General features: G+C 38.1%; 1 protein-coding gene across 4 annotated transcripts in view; it reads right to left on the reverse strand.

The window, feature by feature from the left end:
* Positions 1-27,149, reverse strand: part of LOC127660564 (geranylgeranyl pyrophosphate synthase-like) — a 33,346-nt gene that overhangs the window by 5,152 nt on the left and 1,045 nt on the right. The window contains exons 2-3 of one of the 4 annotated variants that reach the window (XM_052150892.1): positions 20,918-21,012; positions 17,251-17,321 (exon numbers count right to left, since the gene is read on the reverse strand). In XM_052150892.1, the coding sequence (XP_052006852.1) occupies positions 17,251-17,321; positions 20,918-20,990 (144 nt within the window). In that variant the 5' untranslated portion in view covers positions 20,991-21,012. Of the gene's footprint in view, positions 1-17,250; positions 17,322-20,917; positions 21,016-27,149 lie in introns of all 4 variants that reach the window. The other 3 variants (XM_052150893.1, XM_052150895.1, XM_052150894.1) reach the window with 3 other exon arrangements.

Raw genomic sequence — 27,149 nt, forward strand, 5'->3', positions numbered from 1 at the left:
CCATGATAAAACTGACAAATATCCTGTGATGCATGAACATACACTGCTGGACATTGTTAGGAGACAAATTAAACTAGTAAAGCATAATCAGATTTAAACTGAGGGATTCAATCAACCTTTACATTCAAAACAAGCACAATAACTGCAGTACCAAAATCACCACCAGGGGGCATCAGGATTGGCATCCACTAGAAAACATGGTGAATGTAGTGGAAGAAAAACTTCCAGCAGAAACAGAGCCATGAAATTAAGTTTACAAGACATTAAATCTGGCCGTTTCAGTCTCTGAATTCAGGTTAACCTATATCAGAAGCTGCTTGGAAAACCTCTCGCATGCTTACGGTGTCCTATAGTCGTCAAAGTAGTACCAGAGAGACAGAGAGAGTGCGCGTGCACGCACTGGGCATGCTGCCAGCATCAGAAAATGTCAGACATTTATCCAGCAAACATGTTTCTTACAGTAAAGTGCCGCCCATTCAGAACCTCTACAAACACATATACACTCACAGATGAACTGAATATCAGCCTGACAGCTGAATGAACAAGCACTGATTCGATCATGTGCCAAAGAAAGCAAAACACAGTTAAAAAATTAAATAGTAGAATAATTTAATTTGTCTGCTTTCATGAAACCTGGACATTTTGAAACAACCTGCACTGCAAAACAAATAATATATCATAAAAAAAAATCCCTCAGAATCCTTTTGTTTTTCAGTAAAATAATAATAATATTCCTCTAAATTTTCACGTAATTTAAGCCTAAACTTTACATAATTTAGTTAAACTTGTTTTAACGCTAACAAAAAGTGCCATTGCAATAGAATATGTCATCTAGATGTGCAGCATGCTACCATCATGGTATGTAAGTACCACGTATGAGTTGGTAAAAATATAAATTTTCTGATTAAATCGCAATCTTCATGCGAACGATCTTAATATCGATTCTTAAAAGTCAAGATCGATCTTTTACTCAATCCTCTGTGTCCACGAGATCCACACAATCCATTTGTCTCTTAATATCCTTTCCATTCTTATAGTGCGTTCACACACACACACACACACACACACACAACAGAAACAAAAGTTTGACCGCTGGATTATAAATGTGTGTTCAAACTTGCTTTCGCGCAAGTAACGCGATGTACATGTCTTTGCATTGGCCTTGTATGTAATCTCGCCGCGCAAAACGCTCGCTTCGCGTTGTATGTGGATGCACCATTAACAGGAAGTTGTTGATCAAAAACAACATAACTAAACATTTAATTCTAATCACGAATATCACGGATGCTGTTTAAACAAGCCGCCTGGTTTCACTCGTTTATATGCGCTCAAATTAAACACTTCTGCAAGATACGCTCTGAACTGCCTCCATTCTTAAAGAGACAGTACTGGTTTAGCACTTTTTCTACATATCAATGTAAATACTTGTTTGTTTGCATGCATCATTTGTACCATTTACATGTAATATATATACACTCACCTAAAGGATTATTAGGAACACATACTAATACTGTGTTTGACCCCCTTTCGCCTTCAGAACTGCCTTAATTCTACGTGGCATTGATTCAACAAGGTGCTGAAAGCATTCTTTAGAAATGTTGGCCCATATTGATAGGATAGCATCTTGCAGTTGATGGAGATTTGTGGGATGCACATCCCGTTCCACCACATCCCAAAGATGCTCTATTGGGTTGAGATCTGGTGACTGTGGGGGCCATTTTAGTACAGTGAACTCATTGTCATGTTCAAGAAACCAATTTGAAATGATTCGAGCTTTGTGACATGGTGCATTATCCTGCTGGAAGTAGCCATCAGAGGATGGGTACATGGTGGCCATAAAGGGATGGACATGGTCAGAAACAATGCTCAGGTAGGCCGTGGCATTTAAACGATGCCCAATTGGCACTAAGGGGCCTAAAGTGTGCCAAGAAAACATCCCCCACACCATTAAACCACCACCACCAGCCTGCACAGTGGTAACAAGGCATGATGGATCCATGTTCTCATTCTGTTTACGCCAAATTCTGACTCTACCATCTGAATGTCTCAACAGAAATCGAGACTCATCAGACCAGGCAACATTTTTCCAGTCTTCAACTGTCCAATTTTGGTGAGCTCTTGCAAATTGTAGCCTCTTTTTCCTATTTGTAGTGGAGATGAGTGGTACCCGGTGGGGTCTTCTGCTGTTGTAGCCCATCCGCCTCAAGGTTGTGCGTGTTGTGGCTTCACAAATGCTTTGCTGCATACCTCGGTTGTATGAGTGGTTATTTCAGGCAAAGTTGCTCTTCTATCAGCTTGAATCAGTCGGCTCATTCTCCTCTGACCTCTAGCATCAACAAGGCATTTTCAGCCCACAGGACTGCCGCATACTGGATGTTTTTCCTTTTCACACCATTCTTTGTAAACCCTAGAAATGGTTGTGCGTGAAAATCCCAGTAACTGAGCAGATTGTGAAATACTCAGACCGCCCGTCTGGCACCAACAACCATGCCACGCTCAAAATTGCTTAAATCACCTTTCTTTCCCATTCTGACATTCAGTTTGGAGTTCAGGAGATTGTCTTGACCAGGACCACACCCCTAAATGCATTGAAGCAACTGCCATGTGATTGGTTGATTAGATAATTGCATTAATGAGAAATTGAACAGGTGTTCCTAATAATCCTTTAGGTGAGTGTATATTATATATATATATATATATATATTACACAAATATTCAGATAATTAAAATGTATTACATTCCTGTAGCAGAAGAGTTCATCATTGATAAGACAATACAAAAAGCGGCTTTAGAATACAACGTATTGTTTACTACCATATTATTGATCATAAGACTTTGACACTTTGGGCCAAATTTGGACATTTTCACTTAGGGGTGTACTCACTTTAGTTTCCAGCAGTTTAGACATTAATGGCTGTGTGTGGAGTTATTTTGAGGGGACAGCAAATGTACACTGTTATACGAGCTGTACACACTATCATGTGACAACACTGTCATTTCTTCAGTGTTGTCACATGAAAAGATATAATCATATATTTACAAAAATGTGAGGGGTGTACTCGCTTTGAGATACTGTATATATCATATAATTTTTTTTTTATGGAAAACATGGAATTAGCACATTTGTAAAGAGCTAATATTATGAAAAACTAATGACAACGTGAAATTAATAGAGTTGGGTGAAAACTATTTATTTCCTGATGCATTGTGATCTTCGTTTGAATGATCTTGATATCGATTCTTAAATCCCAAGATCGAGCTTTTACTCTATGCGCAAACCTCCACTACAATGAGTGGAAATGCAACCAAATTTCACACTATGCAACTAAAAATGTGTGTGTCTATATATATATATATATTTATTTGACAACTGGCTGGTAAATTTCAACTGGCTGAAATTCAGATTTCTCACACCAGTAATTGTGTAGTTTAGTCGTGAAGAGTTCAGCAGCGAGATCCTTTCACTGTGTGTTGAGGGTAAAAGTTGATCCGTATAATGTGTCCAACAACGAGATTCACGCGACCCATTACTCACTAAATAATCTCTCTTTTAATGCCCTTTCTGTTCCTTAAAGTCAGTTGTTGTCCATCCATCCATCTTCAACCGCTTATCCGAAGTCGGGTCGCGGGGGCAGCTGCTCCAGCAGGGGGCCCCAAACTTCCCTATCCCGAGCCACATTAACCAGCTCTGACTGGGGGACCCCGAGGCGTTCCCAGGCCAGTGTGGAGATGTAATCTCTCCACCTAGTCCTGGGTCTTCCCCGAGGCCTCCTCCCAGCTGGACGTGCCTGAAACACCTCCCTAGGGAGGCGGCCAGGGGGCATCCTTACCAGATGCCCAAACCACCTCAACTGACTCCTTTCGACGCAAAGGAGCAGCGGCTCTACTCCGAGCTCCTCACGGATGACTGAGCTCCTCACCCTATCTCTAAGGGAGAAGCCGCCACCCTTCTGAGGAAGCCCATTTCGGCCGCTTGTACTCGTGACCTAGTTCTTTCGGGCATGACCCAGCCTTCATGACCATAGGGGAGGGTAGGAACAAAAACTGACCGATAGATCGAGAGCTTTGCCTTTCACAAAATCAAAAAAACAAAAACAAAGAAACATTTAATTCTAATAATGCATCACACACATAAAATAAAGCCACTTGAGTCTCTCTCGCTAGCATGCGGTCATTTACAGACGCCGTTTACAGAAATGCCCGTTTTCAGTACCGGTTTAACAAATCAAATGTAAATTCTTGTAAATGGTACCAATTATGCATTTAAACAACAACACGTAACAAAGTATAATAAATGAAATATAATAAAATCACATTTATTGATTGAATACATGGATTTGTTTATATTTTATATAAAGATAAACTGCAACCAAAATGATGAAAAACGAATAAAATAAGTAAAATTTATATTTTTGGAATGTACCTCGTTAGAAGGTCTCTTGTATAATTCACAGAATTATCTGGGAGATAATTCCCTTCATATGGAAGCAAAAGGGACATCATGGAAAAGCTTTAGCTCTAGTAACTTGGAGTACCATGCAAATACAAGTCCAATGAGAATTTAAGGGAACATTTACTAGACAATAACATTACCGATGGATAATATCGATGGTCATAAAAAAAAAAAAGAAAAAAGCTACTTTTTTTTTTTTACAGTGAAATGTGAGCTAGACATGTTTTCATGAGTTTCATCCCTTCACTTTTCTTTTATATAGTTTCTGACCTCTTTAACCCAGCAGATAATGACTGTGTCTCGACTATCAAAAGTCAAAATATCTCAAGAAACTGGATTTCTACTCCTTTGAATCCTCTAAACACAACAAAATTCCTCTAAAGGAATATTTATGGTGTTATTTGCGCTTTTCTGAAAAAAGTTAAACTATGTTAGTTATGCATCACTTAAAGTTTTTCAGGGCAACACAAGACGAAATGCATCCCAAATGCAAAGTGATGTGGGAGAAGTGTGTTGTCTGCAGGCAGCGTGTGACACTAGCTGTGTGGAGGCGTTGCCCGCTGTCAGCCAGCAGGGTGTTAGTGATGCCACGCATGCGCGGTCATGCCGACGGGTTCAAGAGTTTACATGCTGCAGGAGAACGAGAGAGAGAGAGAGAGAATGCTTCAAGGAGTCTAATGAGAAAGATTTGTAATCGCTTGACTAATCAAACAGCTCTCAAAAACTAATAAAAAATGACAAATACAGAAACATCCACAGGTTGAGATCAAACAATTACATCAGCACTCCCCACGGAATAAATAAAGCAGAAAAGCTGATGCATAAAAGCTTATATCATGCATTTATCTCTTGTACTAAACCTCAAAGCCCAGTTCACAATTACAGCTTAAGAGTGGAGTATAAATTAACATATTGTAACCCATTAATTTAAGAGGATTTTTATGGAGTATATGTTGGTAATAGTAGGAAAACAGGAGACGTTTATACATCTACATCCTGTTCTTTACATCTGTAATGGTTTCTTAGCGATTAGTATTTCTCTTTGTTCAAAAGGTATATAATATTTCACAAAAATACCTTAATCATACACACGTCAAAAATACACACACACACGCTCCTGCTCAGGCATGAGTCCTCAGCCAATAAGGCTGGACAAATGTAAATGGGCATGTAAGACGGCCTCTGTAAGCATCCCCATTTTCACCTACAGTTACCAAAATTGGTGTGTGTATATATATATATATATAGTTCTCATCAAGCCGGACAACTTGCATAGTTATAGTTATAAGCTCTGCCAAACAGGAAGTCTGCCATTTTGGATTTTTTGAATATTGCAGTCTCTGAACTTTTAAATACTCCTCCTAGGCGTGACTGCCACCACATTTAGACAACATTATACCAAGACATTGAAGATGCTAAATTGCTAACAGATTTGTATATATATATATCGAATGGTGTTGCCATGGCGAGGTACTAATGGCAAAAACATGGGAAACAGGAAGTGTCCCATATTTTCTGTGTGCAATGTTTGATTTAGATTAAAACTGAGATGTATGTTAAGTCTTGGGGGCTAATCACATTGATTTGACTATTTTGGGTCACAGTCCTAGCGCCACCACCTCGCAGCAGAAAATGTTGCTCTTACAACAGACTCTAAAATAGTCCTCTTATATTTACCCAAATTGCTTCAAAATTGTTTAGTATGTCAAATGCCAATTGTATGTGTCCACCTTGCATTGTTTTCCAAAAGCCACCAGGTGGAAATGGACCAGTTGTGCTTGGGCCCGTCATCGCTGCTTGCAGCTATATTTATTCTTCCTCCCCAATGGGAGTCTATGGCAGCCCCTAGAACTGCACATAGGACAATTATGAAATTTGGTGCACTGATAGGGGTGGTCATGAATATAAGCCATACCAAATCGGAGGTCTTTAGGATGCCCTCTATAGCGCCAGCACCAGTTCAAAAATGTGCTTTTCTTTTGCACGTATATTTTGAACCATTTATCCAAGAAACAATTATTTTTGCATCCGATTACTCTCCACCTGATGATTCAAATGAACCCCTTACATTAGAACGACCCATTACAGTAGCCGCCATTTTGGAATATGATGTTTACAGTAAAGGTTTCACAGCTTTCAAACTTAGTCTGATTTGCCCAAAATATGTCTTAAATAATCTCCAAACCAAGCCGCAGAGAATTGATACAGAATTTTGATTTTGAAGTTGAGGCTGTATCTCCGCAATGCATCGACTTATCGAAACAAAACTCGGCATGCTTCATCAGGACCATGATCTGGAGACACCAAAGGGTCAGGAAATGGTGGAAAATGGCTACTTTTACCTGTAACTTTTGAACCGTATGTCCAAAAATGTAGTCTAGAGATTCCTTGGGCCATGAGGATTGCAACAATACCAATTGTCCCCATATCGTCCATACTGCCTCAACAAACCATTCAGACTTTTCTTAAAAATGTATATCTTTTAAATGCATTGTCGGACAAAAAGAAATGCTTTATTGACATCATGTCCTGAGGATACCCGAGCAGTCTGGAGACAGCACCACCTATAGTTCAAACGGTAAACCTCATGTGTGCTATAAACTCAGGATGTCTCTTGCACCTGTGTGGCTCTGTAGATGGATATGGCTCAGTGGAAAGAGCAGCGCAAGCGCAAAACAGGTTGGTCACGAGCTCTTAAACTCGCAGCTTTGTGAGAATCAGTTAGAAGGCGCGAGAATCCGAAACCATATGAATTGGACACACAATTCGACATCACCACCCTTGAATTTACTATAGTAACACTAACTGAATTTAGGCAGAAATAGATTGATAATAAATATGATCATATCACTACTTCAGCTCTATTAAATTTGTCATAGGCTACATTAGGAGAGTGAGGGAATATAAATATTTATATTGTGCATTTATTATTTAACATGTGCTTGGAGTAGGACTACTGTTTATAATAAAATATATTAACATCACTTATTATTAGTTTTGGTCTTCGCATTTTCATATTATATGCCCAAGATACAGCCCTCCACCTGCTTGAATTCAAGAAACGCAAGGTTTAGTCTCACATTCATGATGCGTAAACCTGCTGAATTTATTAACAGCTTTAAAATGATGCAATGCATCGAAGTTGCATTGAGCAAATTAAGCAAATAACACAAATATTGAGTTTTGGTACAACAAAGTCTGTATTTGACAATTACATTTTTATTACGATAAATATTCATTTCCAAGACAAATCAATAGTGCTATACAATTTAATAATACAAATATTTAAGCTTATTTTTAAGATTTACGCATTTTAATTTCATCACAAATTTCTAGCAAATTGAAAGGAGCAATCTTTAACTAAATTAAATGAGAATTTTGTATCAAGTTTTATTTTGTTAAAGATTACTCTGTTCAATTTGATAGAAATTTGTGATGAAATTAAAATGCGTAAATGTTAATTGTGTATGTATATATATATATATTGCACAATGTTGTTTTTCTGAATCTCAGAAACATGCTGAAACATGATGAGTCCAAAGCATCTATTTAAGCTTGTTTTCTAGAAATCAAGCAACTAGATGCTCCAAGACTTTGAGGGCAAACCGAATAATCTCTCATGTTTGTTTTGCTATTCACAAGATCAAATAAACATGGAAGTACAGGCGGCAGTTGCTGGCATGATCGACTGACTTTCGCTGCCTGAAGAGCTGTAATGAAATATCCGGGATAAAAAGAGAGCTGCTGAACAGTGAGTTGAATGTGATCTGACAAGCTTGGCGCTCAACATAAATCGCATGGAGAGTAGGGCGGGGCGATATATATCGATATTAACGAAATACTCAAAGATATAATTGACCAATATCGTGAATATCGCGATGATTTTAATGTGCTTTAATTTGTCCATTAAGTTTCATAGAGAACATCAGTAGACTAATTTCACGATCCTTTAGGGGGCTGCACAATTAATCAAAATAACATCAAAATGGTGAGTTGGTCATATGTGATTATTATTCCACAAAAGGCTGTGATTTAACCATAAATGCCATTTGGAAAACGCCCAATAAAAGCTCATAGTGAAGTTGAATACGACAGCAATTTCAGTGTCAAAATAAAAGCCCCAGGTGGAGGTGAAGTAAACAGGACAGAAATACGTAAGTTTTTTGTAACGCAAATATAATAATAAATGATAATACAGCATTATATTATATTAGCAAAACCTGACATGTCCCGCACTAACAATTTAGTATTATATAATGTTCAACTGGGGTATTGAATATACTTGGATACAATGGCTATTTGGATTAAATGATGGTTCCTCTTATTTAAAAAAACAACAACTTTTGAGCCATTGTAGAGCACATACATATTTATAGAGATATATATTGAATATCGAGATATAATTTAAGACATACTGAGCAGCCTTAATTGAGAGCGAACGGCTGATTCACAAAGACAAGATTAGCATCACTTCATCGCTGGATGAGTGGCCAGTTCAGTTTGATCCCTCCATGATCCCTCCATGACTAGCACAGCTAGCACCGCTAGTTTAATGCTTTACTTGGACAAAGAGCATGAAATGCTTATTGACGATGCTTGCTAATATTACAATAGTTTGGTTTGACTACGGTCACATTATATAGTAAACACAGCAAACACATTATCTTGTGTTTTAAATGCATACAGTAATGTATATTAGAAAGGAAATGCTTTATAAAGAGTAGGCAAGTAGGCTTTTGGAGCCACATATTTGGCTGATAAAATAGTTTCAACTATACAGAGACCAATACTTATTAGATTAACGTCCTAAAGACTAGAACACTGGTGTAAAAGTGAGTGATGGTCCGATTTTGTATCTTTTTATCTGGAAATCCAACAAAAACTGGGTTACATATTTAATAACCAGGTTAACCACTGAATTAAACACCTTTAAATTGAAAGGTACTTCATCTGCTTTGGTTACTTCCCCTTTAAAAACAGTATGTTTTTATAAAATGGATAGTTTGTACTAAAGTCTGATTGGAAGAAACTAGGGCTGTCAATTGATTAATTTTTAATCGAATTAATTACATGGTGTCCCGATTAATTGCATATACAAATATTTGCTGAGAAAGCCCCTCATATAACAATAATTCAATATATAATGATGAAATAATTCTACATAGTTATCTTTAAATATTTAAAGAGGGCTTGTTTAAGGACCCGTCAATCTACGCCTGCGTTAGACATTTATTTTTTAGTAACAAGCCAGGGGTGTACATAGTACACAATACTACAGATGTATTTTACAATAATGCCAAGACATTATATTCATAGTGTAATGGTTTTCAATGCTTTGGAGTTGTTGGAGGTACAAAGAGTATTTAAATAATATTTCAAGTCTTGACGAAAAAGTGCAATTAGGGGCTTTATAGACATAAATTTACACTTATGTATTAAAAACTTGGCAAGAAAAATAAACAGATTAATCAGAAATATTAACTTAAGTTATCAAATCTGCGAAAACCAAATAAAACGTCTTTATAAAGCAAAGAAACACTAGTTAAAATAGAGGTACGTACAAACAAACTTTTCATCACAACATTACAGAAGGAGTGGATCTATTTCAGAGAGCATGTTTCTTAAATAAAGATTGACGGGGTAAAAACGCTGTAACAGTTTAAAGGACACATCCTTAACCTCGTTGGTAATTAAATATGTATGAGGTAAAGACCGTACGACCTGCGTCAGACATGCTTGTGTCGCGTCTCGGTGTGTTGCGTCATAAAAATAAAATGTTTAGTTCACTGTGTCGAGTTAAATATAGTTTAATACTCAATCTTTAAACACATCTTAAGATCCCTAAAAGATCACATTTGTGCTCCAAGTGTTTTGAACGCAAGAAATTGCTTTCCTCACTGTATAAACTGTGTGTTGCTCACACAGCTGAAATTTCAATTACTGCCCTCTGGAGTAAACAGGTGGAACTACAAGCTTGAATTTCTCAGTTAAGCACTGCAATTAAAGTGCGTTAATTTTTTTTAAACGCGTTAATTTTTGTCAAATTAATCGCACGTTATTAACGCGTTAAATCGACAGCCCTAGAAGAAACATTTAACAGCGTTTGCTCAAAAAATTGCTCTGTGCGAGTGGTCTGACATGTCAACTTTTGGCTCAACCAATGGTGTTTGATTCGGGAAACCTACACGTATACTATATAACGCTAGTGTCACAGAAATTACACACTTCCAATGTGAAATGTCCACTGTGTAGTGCTAAAAGGGAGTTAAATGTTCTCCCAAACACATTCGTTTTTGAGATTTAAGTCAACAAAACAGACCTCCCTACCCTAAACCTTGAACCTAACCAATAAATGTCATAAAAAGCAAATGTGAGATGAAAACACAACCACGTGTGCTTTTATGACACTTTCGGCTAACATGATGACTAGCGTTCTCTTTCGAACTTGTACCAGGTTGGCTATATGGGTTTGAAACAACATACATGCCAATAAAATAAATAAATGGTCAAAGAAATATTCCAGACTGACCAGTCTGATATGTCCGAATCCCCGCATGTGCGGTTGTTCCTTAATATCCGACCACTAGATGGCGCCATTGACCAATCAGAATAGAGTATTCCAGAGTGCTGTTTAATAAGTCTTTCTAACACCGAACATGCTGGGATCAGATTGTGTCCGCATCACTGACATCTAATAATTATTGCTTCGTATAAACAGTGTCCCAGTGCGCTAATCAGATTTGTAATGTATTCGTCACTCATTAGCATTACACATCTGAATGCAATAATCTGAATTTACTGCAGTGCAACAGCTGCATTTTTAATCCTGCCCAGATAAGAATTGGAATTTGCAGTTTTTTTCTCCCTCTTATGGAAAGTGCAGCCTGCAGCTGGTTTGCTACATTCTTTAACATTAGCATGTAGAGAACTGCTTGGTGCATAACAACTATTTGAAGGGGATTACGAGGCATAACAACAGCGTTGAGCCTTTTCATACTTACTGGATTTCTAGATGGGCATTTAAAGGCATAGTTATCAAATGTCATTATTTTCTTACCCTCTTGTTGTTCTAACTACCGCCTTACGTGAATCACAAAAGTAGAAGTTATGCTAAATGTCCCCGAATATATATAAAATAAATGCCATTGATCAATCCATTAAGTTATCCAGTTTTGGGGTTTTTTGGTGGTAAAGAGGGGGGTCAAAATGGCAATTTTCAGCCATGATTGTTGGAGTGCTTATAACTCCAGAAGTATTAAACAGAATTGAAAATATTTCTTTAATACTTCTGAAGTCATAGGCACTCCAACTTTGGAAAAACAACTTTTTTCCCCCATTTTTGGACTCACACCATTGGGATACAATGCAACAAGTGGTGCAGAGGTCAACTGACTTTGTACAAGACCTACATATCGATGTGGAAAAATAATGACGCCAACACCTTACGAAGGTCATTTTTAACCTGTAGTTTTGCTCCAAAATCAAAAGGAGGAAATTGTCATTATGACCCCCTCTACAAAATAATTAAATACTCTGTAAATATTAATCTATGGCATTTCATATTTTGACTTTCATTCTAGTTCACATTTATCTTTCACAAGAAAACAATGATCAAAAACAACATTTCAAACTGGGGACCTCTGGTGGTGTTGACACGGAATGACCCAGAACCGTGACCGATTGAGTAATCGGCCGATAATTGACCATTTTGCGATTACCGGCCGATAACCATGTACATTTGGCCAAATAACAAAAGTACTGACTTTCCCTCGTGTCAGTTCCAAAATCTACCAAGTTATGTCAATGGATAGCGGAGGTTGACCGATGGTGGATTTTGCAGTTACCGATAATAAAGGTGGTGGAAAAGGCCAATAACTGATTAAATCGACCGATAGCTTTTAAAAAATAAATAAATAAAAATATTTATTTTAAAATTATTAAAAAAAAAAAAGAAATCCCAAAAGCAGTTTGTTGTGCAACCAAAATCGTAATAATAACTAGAGAAATGAAGACGATGTATAAAGTGGGACTTTTAAAAATAAAGAAGCCCAAAACGCACCCAGGACTCTTATTTTGAAATAATAGAGGCTAGGCTCCGTTACAATGCTCAATATGTGAGTATTTACAAATTGAGTTTTTAATCGTCTGTATTTTCACCAGATAAGGTTTATTGATATGGAATAATAAAAAAAAAAAATTTTAAAAAGAGAAAATAAAAATTAAATATCACCAATTATTAGCATAGATTTTTCCAACCACCTATAGTTCCAAAAAGCAACTATCGGCACCCATATGCGGTTTTCACGTTTTATTTTTCCAAGTTCATGCAAATAAGTTTTTCTCTTTAGAAACTTTGTGTACTCATGATTTGCTGTTGTAAATTTGTATTATGTTTATCTGGATTTATATTAACCATCGTGCTCTCTAGATATCGGTATCGGCCATTGAAAAACCCATATCAGTCGACGGCTAAGCTCCACCCACTTTCATTGTATGGAAAGCAAAAGTTCAGACATTCTAGCGAACATCTTAAGCTGCGTTCACACTGCCACACTTTGTCGCTACTGGGCGTTTCCACTACTGGTTGCCTAGTAACGTTTATAAATGACAATGACCGATGCCATTCCATTGCTGTTGATAGCGAATCAGTTTTCTTGCTGCTAAAAACAAACATTTTGGAGGGAAAAGGCAGGACCCAGTTTGATGAGCTGCTGCAGAGGGCGAGTCCCCAGATTACTGCAGGAGCTGAGAGAGAGAGAGAGAGAGAGATCACGTGAGCTCTACCGTCTTCTCTCCTATTGGCTGTTGCTCCCGTAAGTCGCTCTTCATTTGAATAAAGTTAAACTTGTCTCAACTTTGTCGCGTCGCTGGACACGCCCACATCTGGTCGCCAACGGTCGCGACAGCTCGTGGCACCGGCAGTCGCTGTGCTCTCATTGAAAATGAATGGGATGGTGTTGCGGTGTCGCTGGCAGTGTGTACGCAGCTTAACATCTCATTTTGTGTTTCACGGAAGAAAATAATGACTCATGTGAACGATGTTCAATTATAGGCGAACCGTTCCTTTAAGAGATTTTTGTATCCTCCATGTGCATTTATATCTCACTTATCTGTAACACAACACCACTGCAGAAATGCTCCAACTCAATTTGAAGGGCAGAATTCAGAAAATGGCCCATGATGTGATGCTTAAGAGACAAAATCTATTTGCATTGATTTCTTTTTCAGTCTCTGCGATGTCAGAGAGAGAGAGAGAGAGAGAGAGAGAGAGAGAGAGAGGAAACAGGCAGTTTGCAAAAGAAAGGATGATATGGGAATGATGACCCAGGAGAGATAAGACACTGCACCGGTGCTTTTGATTTGCACTGGAGATTTGTGCAGGCGGCGCGGTTCACTGGAGGGCAAAGTTGCTGTGAAAATGACTGAGCAGACACACTGTGGGTGCCTCTCCATCATCAGTCTTGTGTTCAGAAGAATGAACCGTAGAAAACACAAAAGCCTTCTAGCTGCCCACGGCACACTTCAGTTCTCTTCAAAAATGTTATCTTTATAAATCAAACCTTTTCGTTATTAATTTTATTCAACAGCTAAGATGACAACAATTCTACCACCCTTCTAGATGTAAAGGGCAAAATGCAACTAGGGCTAGATGATCTTGATATTTATCAGAAAAGTCATTTTCAATAGTTAGCATGTGTCACAAACACAATCGGTTTGGCAAACTGAATCACAGTCATGAAATCAGCCTGTCACATCCAGCTAATCTGATATCGTTGTGTACCCAACAAGACAGCAAAGACACAATGCAATACAGCTAACACTGGCGGCCAAAAGTTTGGAATAATGGACAGATTTTGCTGTTGCAGAAGGAAATTGGTACTTTAATTCACCAAAGTGGCATTCAACTGATCACAATGTATAGTCAGGACATTACTGATGTAAATAACAGCACCATCAATATTTGAAAAATGTCATTTTTGATCAAATCTAGACAGCAGCATCACTCCAACACCTTAGCCTTGAGGAATCATGCTAAATTGATCATTTGGCACTAGAAAATCACTTGACATATCAAACACATTTGAAATATATTTGGTTTGTTAAATGAAGCTTAACATTGTCTTTGTGTTTGTTTTTGAGTTGCCACAGTATGCAATAGACTAGCATGTGTTAAGGTCAATATTAGGTCAACAATGGCAAAAAAGAAACTCATCAGTCAATCGTTGTTTTGAGGAATGAAGACGATACAATGCTTGAAATTGCCAAAAAACGGCAGATTTCATACAAAGGTGTCACTACAGTCTTCAAAGACAAAGCACAACTGTCTCTAACAAGGACAGAAAGAGATGTGGAAGACCAGATGTGCAACTAAACAAGAGGATAAGTACATCAGAGTCTCTAGTTTGAGAAATAGATGCCTCACATGTCCTCCGCTGACAGCTTCATTGAATTCTACCCGCTCAACACCAGTTTCATGTACAACAGTAAAGAGAAGACTCAGGAGGACTTATGGGAAGAATTGCAAAGACACTTTTGAAACAGAAAAACAAAAGGTTCGAATGGGCAAAGAAAAAGTGCCCTCTTTTGAACCCTTGACATTTTAAATGTATTTATTTTTAAACATTTATAGATTTGTTTTACAACCATTGCATTTTTTATGTCCAGGTTTTGTAAATCACTGAAATAAGCCTTTGTTTCAGAATCGTGATCTAAAAAATTGTGATTCTCAATTCATCCAGAATCGTGCTGCTCAATATCTTATTAAATGTATATGCCAGAATTTTCAAAGCTCTGTGATTTGTTGGGTTTATAGTGGCCATGAATGGATTGTAATGTGATTGAGCGATAAACCTCAAAAGCCTGTTGTACCATATTTGATACACGGATTTCAAAGGGGGGTTTCAATTAAATTATATATATATATATTTTTTTTTTTTATTAACTAAACACAAGTTGCTTTTATTCAGCAAATACTCATTTTAAAATATCAGAAACAATATAATCATTGCTGTCACTTTAATTTTATGTCATTTATCCAAATATAGGAGTCACTTTTCACTCAAGTCTGCCACCATTTTTAATAGATCTATGTAAACATTGATTTTTCACACATAACCATTATTATATGGTGCCATACCCATGCAAAACTTACATCTCTTAGGTTGTTTGAATGGAGTGTGAAACAGGAGCTGTCAAACGTTGTTTTTTTTTTATACAAAGGATTTTATAGGGTTAAAAATAGACTTGCCATGATATCATAATTTTCACACCGGTGCAGTGTTCATGTTCAAACTGACAAACTATTCCCGCTGGTTGGACGTTAAGTGGAACTACTGGGTAATTTTTGTTAAGCAGTAGCCAAAACAATAATACAAAGCAGCTTGATCTCAAACTTTGAACTTTTTTTATTTATTTATTTTAACAAAACATTTTAATGAAACTGAAAACATTAAGTGCAATTAAAAATGTGTGTTGTTCCCTCCAAGAGCTGGGCGATATGCAAGAAATATGTTCATAATATTTTTAGAAAAACATATTTTTTTTTTTAATCACACACACTCTCATACTCACACACACACTCTCATACTCACACACACACTCTCATACTCACACACACACACACACACACACACACACACACACACACACACACACACACACACACACACAACCCCCCCCCACGGTCACGCAAGTATCTGTATGACAACAGGAGGAAAATTACTAATGCATATTAAGATCTAAAAACAATTCTAAATGTAAACATAAGAGATATAATGATGATAATCACAGAAATATAAATCATGGTTCAAGGTGAACGTGTTTTTGTATTATTTTATGATTTAATCACAGAAGTATAATGGTAAATGGTCTGCACTTATATAGCACCTTTTTAACCTTAGCGGTATTCAAAGCGATTTACACTGTGACTCATGTACACATTCATACACCAATGACGGCAGAGCTGCCATACAAGGTGCTAGCCTGCCATTGGGAGCAACTTGGGGTTCAGTGTCTTGCCCAAGGACACTTTGGCATGGCGTGTGGGCCGGGATTCGAACCACCAACCCTGCGATTAGTGGCCGACCCGCTCTACCAACTGAACCACAGCCGCCCTGATAATCTACATATAAAGTGACCCTGCAGAGTTGCGTTCACAATGAACTGCTCTGTGGAAATAGATTGAACTGAACTCTGTTGTCTGAGGTCATTTGCAGCATTCTCATAGATCTATTCTTGCAAAACATTTTCAGAAAACCGAAACAAAGAAAGAGTGAGAACCCTTTACATACGTGTTCTACAAGACAGAACAAACAGTGCGTCATACATGCGCATAGATGGCTTTTCGGTCATCTGTTCTTAAAAATATAATAAAGTGTGTTTCTTCAAGTGTATGTCTGTTTCTAACAGCATTTCTTGTGTCATTATGAATCACGAGTCATCCTACAGTAACCCACCATGCACATTACATTCACTACCTGCAATAAAACGTCTTGTCAATGCGTGTACTTTGCTGCCTGTGTAATTTGATACGTTGGTAAAGAACATGAATGCGTTATTTAGGTTAATTTATCATGGGTCACACACACTCCTATTCTTTATTTAAAGCTATTACATGCATTAGGCTATTGTATTGATATTGGAAGTTCCACTCATAATGTTTCCCCCTTTTACCTGGTATAACATTTCACATGTCCCTTGTACCGAATAACACCGTGGCAACCCCAGTTAACAATGCAGCTTTTTTTAAATCCAGCAACAATGAAAACGTTTCCAGATAAATGTAAATAAACACTTGCCTGAAGTTTGTCCTCTGGGACATTGAGCCAGTGGTTGAATGCCTGAGATAGTTTCGTTCTGACTTGTTTTCCTAATGATCAAAGCAAAGAAAACGGGGACAGAAAACACATGTTTTTTGTAAATTGGTAGCTTTCAAACTCGGTTAAACTTAATTTCAACGATCTGATTCTCATATTTATTTCAAGACAAATAAGTGATAGAGTAGACCAACTAAAACAAGCGCACACACAAACTTTTTAATAATCGTTTTTATTTTTCTTCAAATATGAAGGATGTGGTGTTTAAGGGTTAAAAGGTTTAAATGCAGGTCTGGGTTTCATGTGTATCCTTGCTCACTGGTTGGGAATGAAGAGCTCAAACGATTCAGCAAAATCTCTTTTGCAATCAAAATTGACTGGGAGGCTCCGACTGAAAACATTCATTACAGTTCATTTCCATTCATGAGCATTTTCCCTCCAGCTCCCTCTTAACACCTGCCGTCACTGAGAGAGTGTTACGTTACACTGATCTAATGACCTACTGGCAGACTTCCTCGCAGTCTCAAGTGTACAACGGTATTTTATTTTTGTTAGGAGCCAGGACTCGATCCGTTACTAGCGGAGATATTTAGCAAACCGCACAGAACCGGTCAAGAACATGTCTGGGTCATAGTCCACAGCCAAATCAAAATAAATAAATGATATAACTGAATTAAGCTTACTATTAAGACCATTAAGGTTTAATTGAATCATTTTCAAGGCAGTTACACACATAAATATTCATCGTTGCAATGCAAATAAAAACATTTAGATTATAAAAGTATTGACAGTCCTTGGTTTACTGCCTTTATTACATTAGAGATATATATATATATATATATATATATATATATATATATATATATAATAATACAGCACAATGTTGCTGACATTAAAATGAACACTTAATTATGAACCATGTTTATTTAAAAAAATGTGCACAGTTATTAATCGACGCTGATAATCTTAAAATGGTTAAACAAGTCAAGTTTATTTATTTGTGTAGTGCTTTCACAATAAATATGTTTTCATGCATTAATTAATAGACCTAAAAGATGTGTCGACCTACTAAAAAAAAATACCGTAGTTTAACATAATAGTTTGGGTTCGATACAAGTAAAGTTCAATTGACACCGTTTGTGGCATAATTACCACAAAAATGTATTTTGACTCGTCCCTCCTTTTCTTCAAAGGGTTCATGACATGTCGGTTTTTATCATTTTAATACGTTCCTTGAGGATTACTTCATATATCATCATATATTTGTAAAATATCCTCTTCCAGCCTCATCCTGACCCTCTGTCAGAAACGCTGTTTTTGGCGCTGCTTCTCCTTTAAGACTTTACAGTACACGCCCACTGTTCTGATTGGCTCTCTGCACTTGACTGATCAGCATCACTGCTGGGTGGGGCTACAGAAGTGATAAAAGGCAAAATAGGTGTTCATGTGTTGAGGAGGTGGTCAGATGCAAATATCTTCAACAGTGTGACATCACAATGTGAAGGATGTAAAAAACGAGTCATTTTGACAGCTTGGTTTCAACAGATTGAAGTTTTGAGTTCTGAAACTAACAGTATGTTTTTATAGTAAAATTACCTCTTAAATGTCAAATGATCAAGCAAATTGAATTCCTCATGTCATGACCCCTTTAAAAAATAAATAAAAAGTCAAGGTTACAGTGAGACACTTACAATGGAAGTGAATGAGGCCAGATTTTGAGGGGGTTAAAGTCAGAAAATTAAGCTTATAATTGTATAAAAGCACTTACATTAATTCTTCTGTTAAAACTTGTGTATTATTTGAGCTGTAAAGTTGTTTAAACTGTCGTTTTTGCATGATTACAGGGTTTGTTGATTGGGCTTAAATTGTATTGAACCCGGAATATTCCTTTAACTCTTTAAGCTCTTAAGGCATTTTAAAAGATAAAATTAAAGGCTTACAACTTGACAAAAAACAAGGAGGGTCAAGTGTTTGGTATCATTGTAAAGAAAACTTCTGAGAATCTCAGCAAAATAATTTTTTGACATCATGTATCTCTGGTTGTAATTAAGGTGGCTCCTCATTTACCCCCAAAATTGTGTTGTTACGACAAGCAATCAAAAGTTATAGCATTACAAAAATAATTTAACATAGTGTCCAAAAACATCTCCATGTGTCCTCTCTAAACAAATAAAGCATCATAATTGTAAATAATTACTAAGTACACATGCAAACACAACGATGATTAAAGTTTTGCATGCAGACATGATTTTAGTAATGAGATTTCACAGAATGAGTTTCATTCTGTGCCATTTGAGTCATCATTGAGTTTGTCTCGTGTATTTGGTGCCATCTCCAGGTGGCCATATGTAACATTGTGCTTCATGTGGATTATCCAATGATCTATGCATCCGATTACCTTGTGTGTGGACTCATTTGAAATATAATCACTTCTAAATAATGGTAAATGGTCTGCACTTATATAACGCCTTTTATTAACCTTAGAGGTTACCAAAGCACGTTACACTGTGTCCCATTCAACCACACACAGACACAGACACACACACACACACACACACACACACACACACACAGACACACACAGACACACACAGACACACACAGACACACACAGACACACACAGACACACACAGACACACACACACACCCTGCCATTAAGAGCAACTTGGGGTTCACTGTCTTGCCCAAGGACACTTCGGCATGTGGAGTCATGTGGGCCGGGAATCGCCAACCCTGCGATTAGTGGCCGACCCGCTCGATCACCTGATCCACAGCTGCAGTTTTGTGTTCTAATGTTATGTGATATTTTATGTACCTTTTATTCGTGAAGTTATAAGCGAAAATGCAGCATTCAAGCAACACCAACATAATTGCCAAAAAACATATACTTGTATATGACTCGCTATATTTTTATCTGTGAGTAAAACGAATGGGTTGGTTGTATTTTACTATTTGAGAGATTTCCAATGACATGACACACGACTATTTGATGAGTTACAATAATATGCAAAGTGCACTTTTTTATAAATTATAAAAACCGAACACTTCTGCTTTATCTGCAAATTTCAAAGCATTTGTTCAGTTTTGGTGATAATGTCTACATGCATTGTAAAGTGGAGCTTCTAAGCTTTCAAACGACACCTATTTTGTGTTGGTCAAGACTGTAGTTATTAAAATGTACCTTTTTTTTTAATCACGGGCTTAAATGGTTAAAATAGGCTCCAGGATTATATTTTGCATGATTGCCTTTTCATCATGCAAAATATCATTTTACTGTATCTTTTGATTTTGCTCATGCTCTTATGAGATTCACCCAGTTTTAATTCTTCTGCAGTCTCAAGAAAAGCACCCCTGTAACCTCATTATTTCCACATATAGTCACAAAAGAGATCATTAAAATTGCAAAAGGATGGTAGGAAAACAGAATGAGTTCTGATGCTGCAGTAGTATTTCTCAGGGAAGAGCTTGGGGGCGCTTGAGACAGAAGCAGATGAATTTCAGATGTGAAAGTATTCTTTCAGACTCCGCAGAGTTTCACAGAAGCCAGAATTGAGACATTCCCACTATAGTAGTATTGAGCAACATTATGAACATGCAGCAAAGAATTAAGAATAAACTGTGCATGTAATTGCCAATGGTCACTCTTACCTGGCAGTTGTAGCAAGTACTTGTAGGGTTCAAGAAGAATCCGTTCAGAAGTTGCTCTTTTATCTTCATCCATCCCTCTGTTTCCACAAACAATCCTGCTAATTTAGAAAGAATAGGGGTATTAGTACACCTCAATACATATCTTATAGAAAGACTAAAATGTCCTCAGTGCATTTCAAAATTGACATTAATTTGATTTGCAGTATTTCCAGCTAAAACTACTACTATTACACATGTTGTGTCTGGAAGCTCTGTGGTTTTCCCAACAGCAAGCAGGGCATATTTTGTTCCAGAACAAGAACTGAATCCAATTTTAGGAGATCCCCCAACACATTCACCTTTGATGTGAAACACTAGCTGAATTATAAAACAGTCTAGTTAATATTTACAAACCAAAGACAACTCCGATCTGGAATTAAACTCCCGAAAAGTCTAGAACAAACGTAATTGGGTCAGTTAGTTGTGTCAGCATTCGGAATGACACGAAACAGAAGATCTGCAGCTGAAGCTGGAACTTCAAAGGGAACAAATTTTTGCAGCATGTAGCTGTCATAGAAACGCAGAGGTTGACTCATAAACAATTTCATGGACACAACAGCGATATGCTTCTGCAGTCGCAGCCCATCACTCATACAGACACCATCTCTCCAGCACCTGACACAAAGATCCATCGTACAGAGAACACAAACCACAACGCCAGAATCCTCCAACTATAAAACAATATGAAGTGAAAGACATGGAGCTGCATGCAAACATGTAGCTCAAAATAGTGATCAATAGGAAATTACATGAGAACCACATTTAAATGGGATTCATTGTTATTCTAGACAGCCATGTAAACCTATAGGCCCATGTAGTGGAATAGAGACAAAAGTGGTTCCAGAAGTAAAATCCCCATTCATTTTTTTCCATAGTCCAATTCATTTTTAACAATAAATTGTAAACCTATAAAAGACAGACCTACCGTGAGCTCTGAGGTTGTTAATCAATGGTATATGCTTCAGTTGAAGACATCAGTCCACATTAATTCAACTTAATTTTTTAGAAATCGTGTTTCATAGTGGAACTCCTGGTGAAAACTACACAACCCATGATCCTCCAGAAAAACGATTCACCAATAACCAAATAACCAATTTCAGAGAAATTACAGTTTTGAAACCATAATCGGTCACCTTTGTGATTGTGAAGAGCAATGATTAATGTGCAAAAGTGAGTGATATTTATACGTGTAAAGGGTCATCACATGACTCGCGTCAGTGCTGCAGAATACATTGAAGTCTATGAAGTGAGTGATATTTATACGTGTAAAGGGTCATCACATGACTCGTGTCAGTGCTGCAGAACACATTGAAGTCTATGAAGCGAGTGATATTTATACGTGTAAAGGGTCATCACATGACTCGTGTCAGCGCTGCAGAATACACTGAAGTATATGAAGTGAGTGATATTTATACGTGTAAAGGGTCATCACATGACTCGCGTCAGCGCTGCAGAATACATTGAAGTCTATGAAGCGAGTGATATTTATACGTGTAAAGGGTCATCACATGACTCGTGTCAGCTTGCAGAATACATTGAAGTCTATGAAGCGAGTGATATTTATACGTGTAAAGGGTCATCACATGACTCGTGTCAGCCTGCAGAATACATTGAAGTCTATGAAGCGAGTGATATTTATACGTGTAAAGGGTCATCACATGACTCGGCGTCAGCTGCAGAATACATTGAAGTCTATGAAGTGAGTGATATTTATACTGAGTAAAGGGTCATCACATGACTCGCGTCAGCTGCAGAACACATTGAAGTCTATGAAGCGAGTGATATTTATACGCGTAAAGGGTCATCACATGACTCGCGTCAGCGCTGCAGAATACATTGAAGTCTATGAAGCGAGTGATATTTATACACGTAAAGGGTCATCACATGACTCGCGTCAGCGCTGCAGAACACATTGAAGTCTATGAAGCGAGTGATATTTATACACGTAAAGGGTCATCACATGACTCGCGTCAGCGCTGCAGAATACATTGAAGTCTATGAAGCGAGTGATATTTATACGCGTAAAGGGTCATCACATGACTCGCGTCAGCGCTGCAGAATACATTGAAGTCTATGAAGCGAGTGATATTTATACGTGTAAAGGGTCATCACATGACTCGCGTCAGCGCTGCAGAACACATTGAAGTCTATGAAGCGAGTGATATTTATACGTGTAAAGGGTCATCACATGACTCGGCGTCAGCCTGCAGAATACATTGAAGTCTATGAAGCGAGTGATATTTATACGAGTAAAGGGTCATCACATGACTCGCGTCAGTGCTGCAGAATACATTGAAGTCTATGAAGTGAGTGATATTTATACGCGTAAAGGGTCATCACATGACTCGCGTCAGCCTGCAGAATACATTGAAGTCTATGAAGTGAGTGATATTTATACGCGTAAAGGGTCATCACATGACTCGCGTCAGCCTGCAGAATACATTGAAGTCTATGAAGTGAGTGATATTTATACGCGTAAAGGGTCATCACATGACTCGCGTCAGCCTGCAGAATACATTGAAGTCTATGAAGCGAGTGATATTTATACGCGTAAAGGGTCATCACATGACTCGCGTCAGCCTGCAGAATACATTGAAGTCTATGAAGCGAGTGATATTTATACGTGTAAAGGGTCATCACATGACTCGTGTCAGCGCTGCAGAATACATTGAAGTCTATGAAGCGAGTGATATTTATACGTGTAAAGGGTCATCACATGACTCAGCGTCAGCTCTGCAGAATACATTGAAGTCTATGAAGTGAGTGATATTTATACGCAGTAAAGGGTCATCACATGACTCAGCGTCAGCTCTGCAGAACACATTGAAGTCTATGAAGCGAGTGATATTTATACGCGTAAAGGGTCATCACATGACTCGGCGTCAGCTGCAGAATACATTGAAGTCTATGAAGCGAGTGATATTTATACGAGTAAAGGGTCATCACATGACTCGCGTCAGCGCTGCAGAACACATTGAAGTCTATGAAGCGAGTGATATTTATACGCGTAAAGGGTCATCACATGACTCGCGTCAGCGCTGCAGAATACATTGAAGTCTATGAAGCGAGTGATATTTATACACGTAAAGGGTCATCACATGACTCGCGTCAGCGCTGCAGAACACATTGAAGTCTATGAAGCGAGTGATATTTATACACGTAAAGGGTCATCACATGACTCGCGTCAGCGCTGCAGAATACATTGAAGTCTATGAAGCGAGTGATATTTATACGCGTAAAGGGTCATCACATGACTCGGCCAGCTCTGCAGAATACATTGAAGTCTATGAAGCGAGTGATATTTATACGTGTAAAGGGTCATCACATGACTCGGCGTCAGCTTGCAGAACACATTGAAGTCTATGAAGCGAGTGATATTTATACGTGTAAAGGGTCATCACATGACTCGGCGTCAGCTCTGCAGAATACATTGAAGTCTATGAAGCGAGTGATATTTATACGTGTAAAGGGTCATCACATGACTCGGCCAGCTGCAGAACACATTGAAGTCTATGAAGCGAGTGATATTTATACGTGTAAAGGGTCATCACATGACTCGCGTCAGCGCTGCAGAACACATTGAAGTCTATGAAGCGAGTGATATTTATACGCGTAAAGGGTCATCACATGACTCACGTCAGCACTGCAGAATACATTGAAGTCTATGAAGCGAGTGATATTTATACGTGTAAAGGGTCATCACATGACTCACGTCAGCACTGCAGAATACATTGAAGTCTATGAAGCGAGTGATATTTATACGCGTAAAGGGTCATCACATGACTCACGTCAGCACTGCAGAATACATTGAAGTCTATGAAGCGAGTGATATTTATACGTGTAAAGGGTCATCACATGACTCGCGTCAGCACTGCAGAATACATTGAAGTCTATGAAGCGAGTGATATTTATACGCGTAAAGGGTCATCACATGACTCGCGTCAGCGCTGCAGAATACATTGAAGTCTATGAAGCGAGTGATATTTATACGTGTAAAGGGTCATCACATGACTCGGCGTCAGCTGCAGAATACATTGAAGTCTATGAAGCGAGTGATATTTATACGTGTAAAGGGTCATCACATGACTCGCGTCAGCGCTGCAGAATACATTGAAGTCTATGAAGCGAGTGATATTTATACGCGTAAAGGGTCATCACATGACTCACGTCAGCGCTGCAGAATACATTGAAGTCTATGAAGCGAGTGATATTTATACATGTAAAGGGTCATCACATGACTCACGTCAGCGCTGCAGAATACATTGAAGTCTATGAAGCGAGTGATATTTATACGTGTAAAGGGTCATCACATGACTCGCGTCAGCGCTGCAGAATACATTGAAGTCTATGAAGCGAGTGATATTTATACGAGTAAATGGTCATCACATGACTCACGTCAGCACTGCAGAATACATTGAAGTCTATGAAGCGAGTGATATTTATACGAGTAAAGGGTCATCACATGACTCACGTCAGCACTGCAGAATACATTGAAGTCTATGAAGTGACGTCCCAGCAAAGTGTTTTTCACACACACGTTTTTGCTTCACCAATAATGTCTTTGAGAGTACTACGCCACATAAAACATTTAAAAACTGTCCAAATTTGTGAAGAGACATTGAATTTCTCATAATTTCTTTTAATTAAATATTACCTTATCGTTTACGAATATCAGAGACCCCAGTTATTTAACAACACCAAGAAAACGCTTCTAAACATAAACAAGTCCTTTTATTACTTTCTGCAATCAAAGCAACTGAGCTTTTTTTTCCCTCTTCCAAATACATGTTTTCAATGTTTATTGTGAACACCTCCCGCTTTTTTACGTGGCAAACTGGTAAAATCGCCCCTCTGTGACGCTTTCTGCAACTCTTGTCATGTGGAGGGCGATGCAGCACTTGACGTGGGGTTAAGCCTCCAGAACCAAATTAAAACTGCCACGAGAAGTCGTCTGTCCGAGGCAAAGATGCAAACTCTAAAGACAATCACCTCAGCATCAGTCTCCCTTGATGCGTTTGATGACGCACAGGCCAGTTTAAGTCGATGCGGACCAGGAGGAAGGTTTGAGTTGTTCAGTTCACTTTTTACATGTTTTGTTCATATTTTTATATATATATATATATATATATATATAAGTGTTGTTCATATGTTGTGTTTTAGTGGCCTCCGCTGTCACTGTAGGGAAAAAAACATGAATCTTCTTTGTGTCTTTGTTGTTCATCTGTTCTCTTCATAAATAAAATGTATAATCTGCCGTATGCTCGTCCTGTAAGTTCATGATTAAAAATTAAAATGTGAACGAAAATAAGCTATTAAATGTATCATCATTAAAATATGACAATTAAAATGACGGGTAATAATAGATTATGACGGAATTTTTATGACCCTGTCCGTCAAAATAATGGATGATGAGAAAGTCTAACGCAAGCACTGTATGTCATTTTTTTTTGCATAGCCGAATTTCAAACATTACAATTAAACACGCTACTAAGACGGCTGGGATTCGGTAAACTGCATTAAAAACATGTTTCCGTCAAAAATAATAAATAAATGGGCTGGGTAGCTCAGCAAACAAAGATGCTGACTATCACCCCTGGAGTCACTAGTTTGAATCCAGGGCGTGTGGAGTGACTCCAGTCAGGTCTCCTAAGCAACCAAATTGGCCCAGTTGCTAGGGAGGGTAGAGTCACATGGGGTAACCTCCTTGTGGTCGTGATTAGCGGTTCTCGCTCTCAATGGGGCGTGTGGCGAGTTGTGTGTGGATCGCAGAGAGTGGCATGAGCCTCCACATGCTGCGAGTCGTGTTGTGTCATGCACAACGAGTCACGTGATCAGATGCGCAGATTGACGGTCTCAGACGTGGAGGCAACTGAGACTTGTCCTCCGCCACCCGGATAGAGGTGAGATACCGCGCCACCATGTAGTGGTACGAAGTAGTGGGAATTGGGCATTCCAATTTGTGAGAAAAGGAGATTAAAAAATTAAAGAAAACTTCCATTGAGAATAAAGGTTGTCATTGTCTTCAATAAAATTTAAGAAAACTCGAGTCTCGTCATCAGTCCAAGTGTTCCTCTCCACTATGCTGTTTGATGAGAGGACAAATGTGATTCAAATTCTGTTATGTGACATAAACATTTTTGCGTCAACGCCAAACAGTTTTTCACGTCGACATTAGACAATAATTTGCGTTTAC

This window comes from Xyrauchen texanus, chromosome 20 (genome assembly GCF_025860055.1).
Source record: "Xyrauchen texanus isolate HMW12.3.18 chromosome 20, RBS_HiC_50CHRs, whole genome shotgun sequence".
Lineage (NCBI taxonomy): Eukaryota > Metazoa > Chordata > Actinopteri > Cypriniformes > Catostomidae > Xyrauchen > Xyrauchen texanus.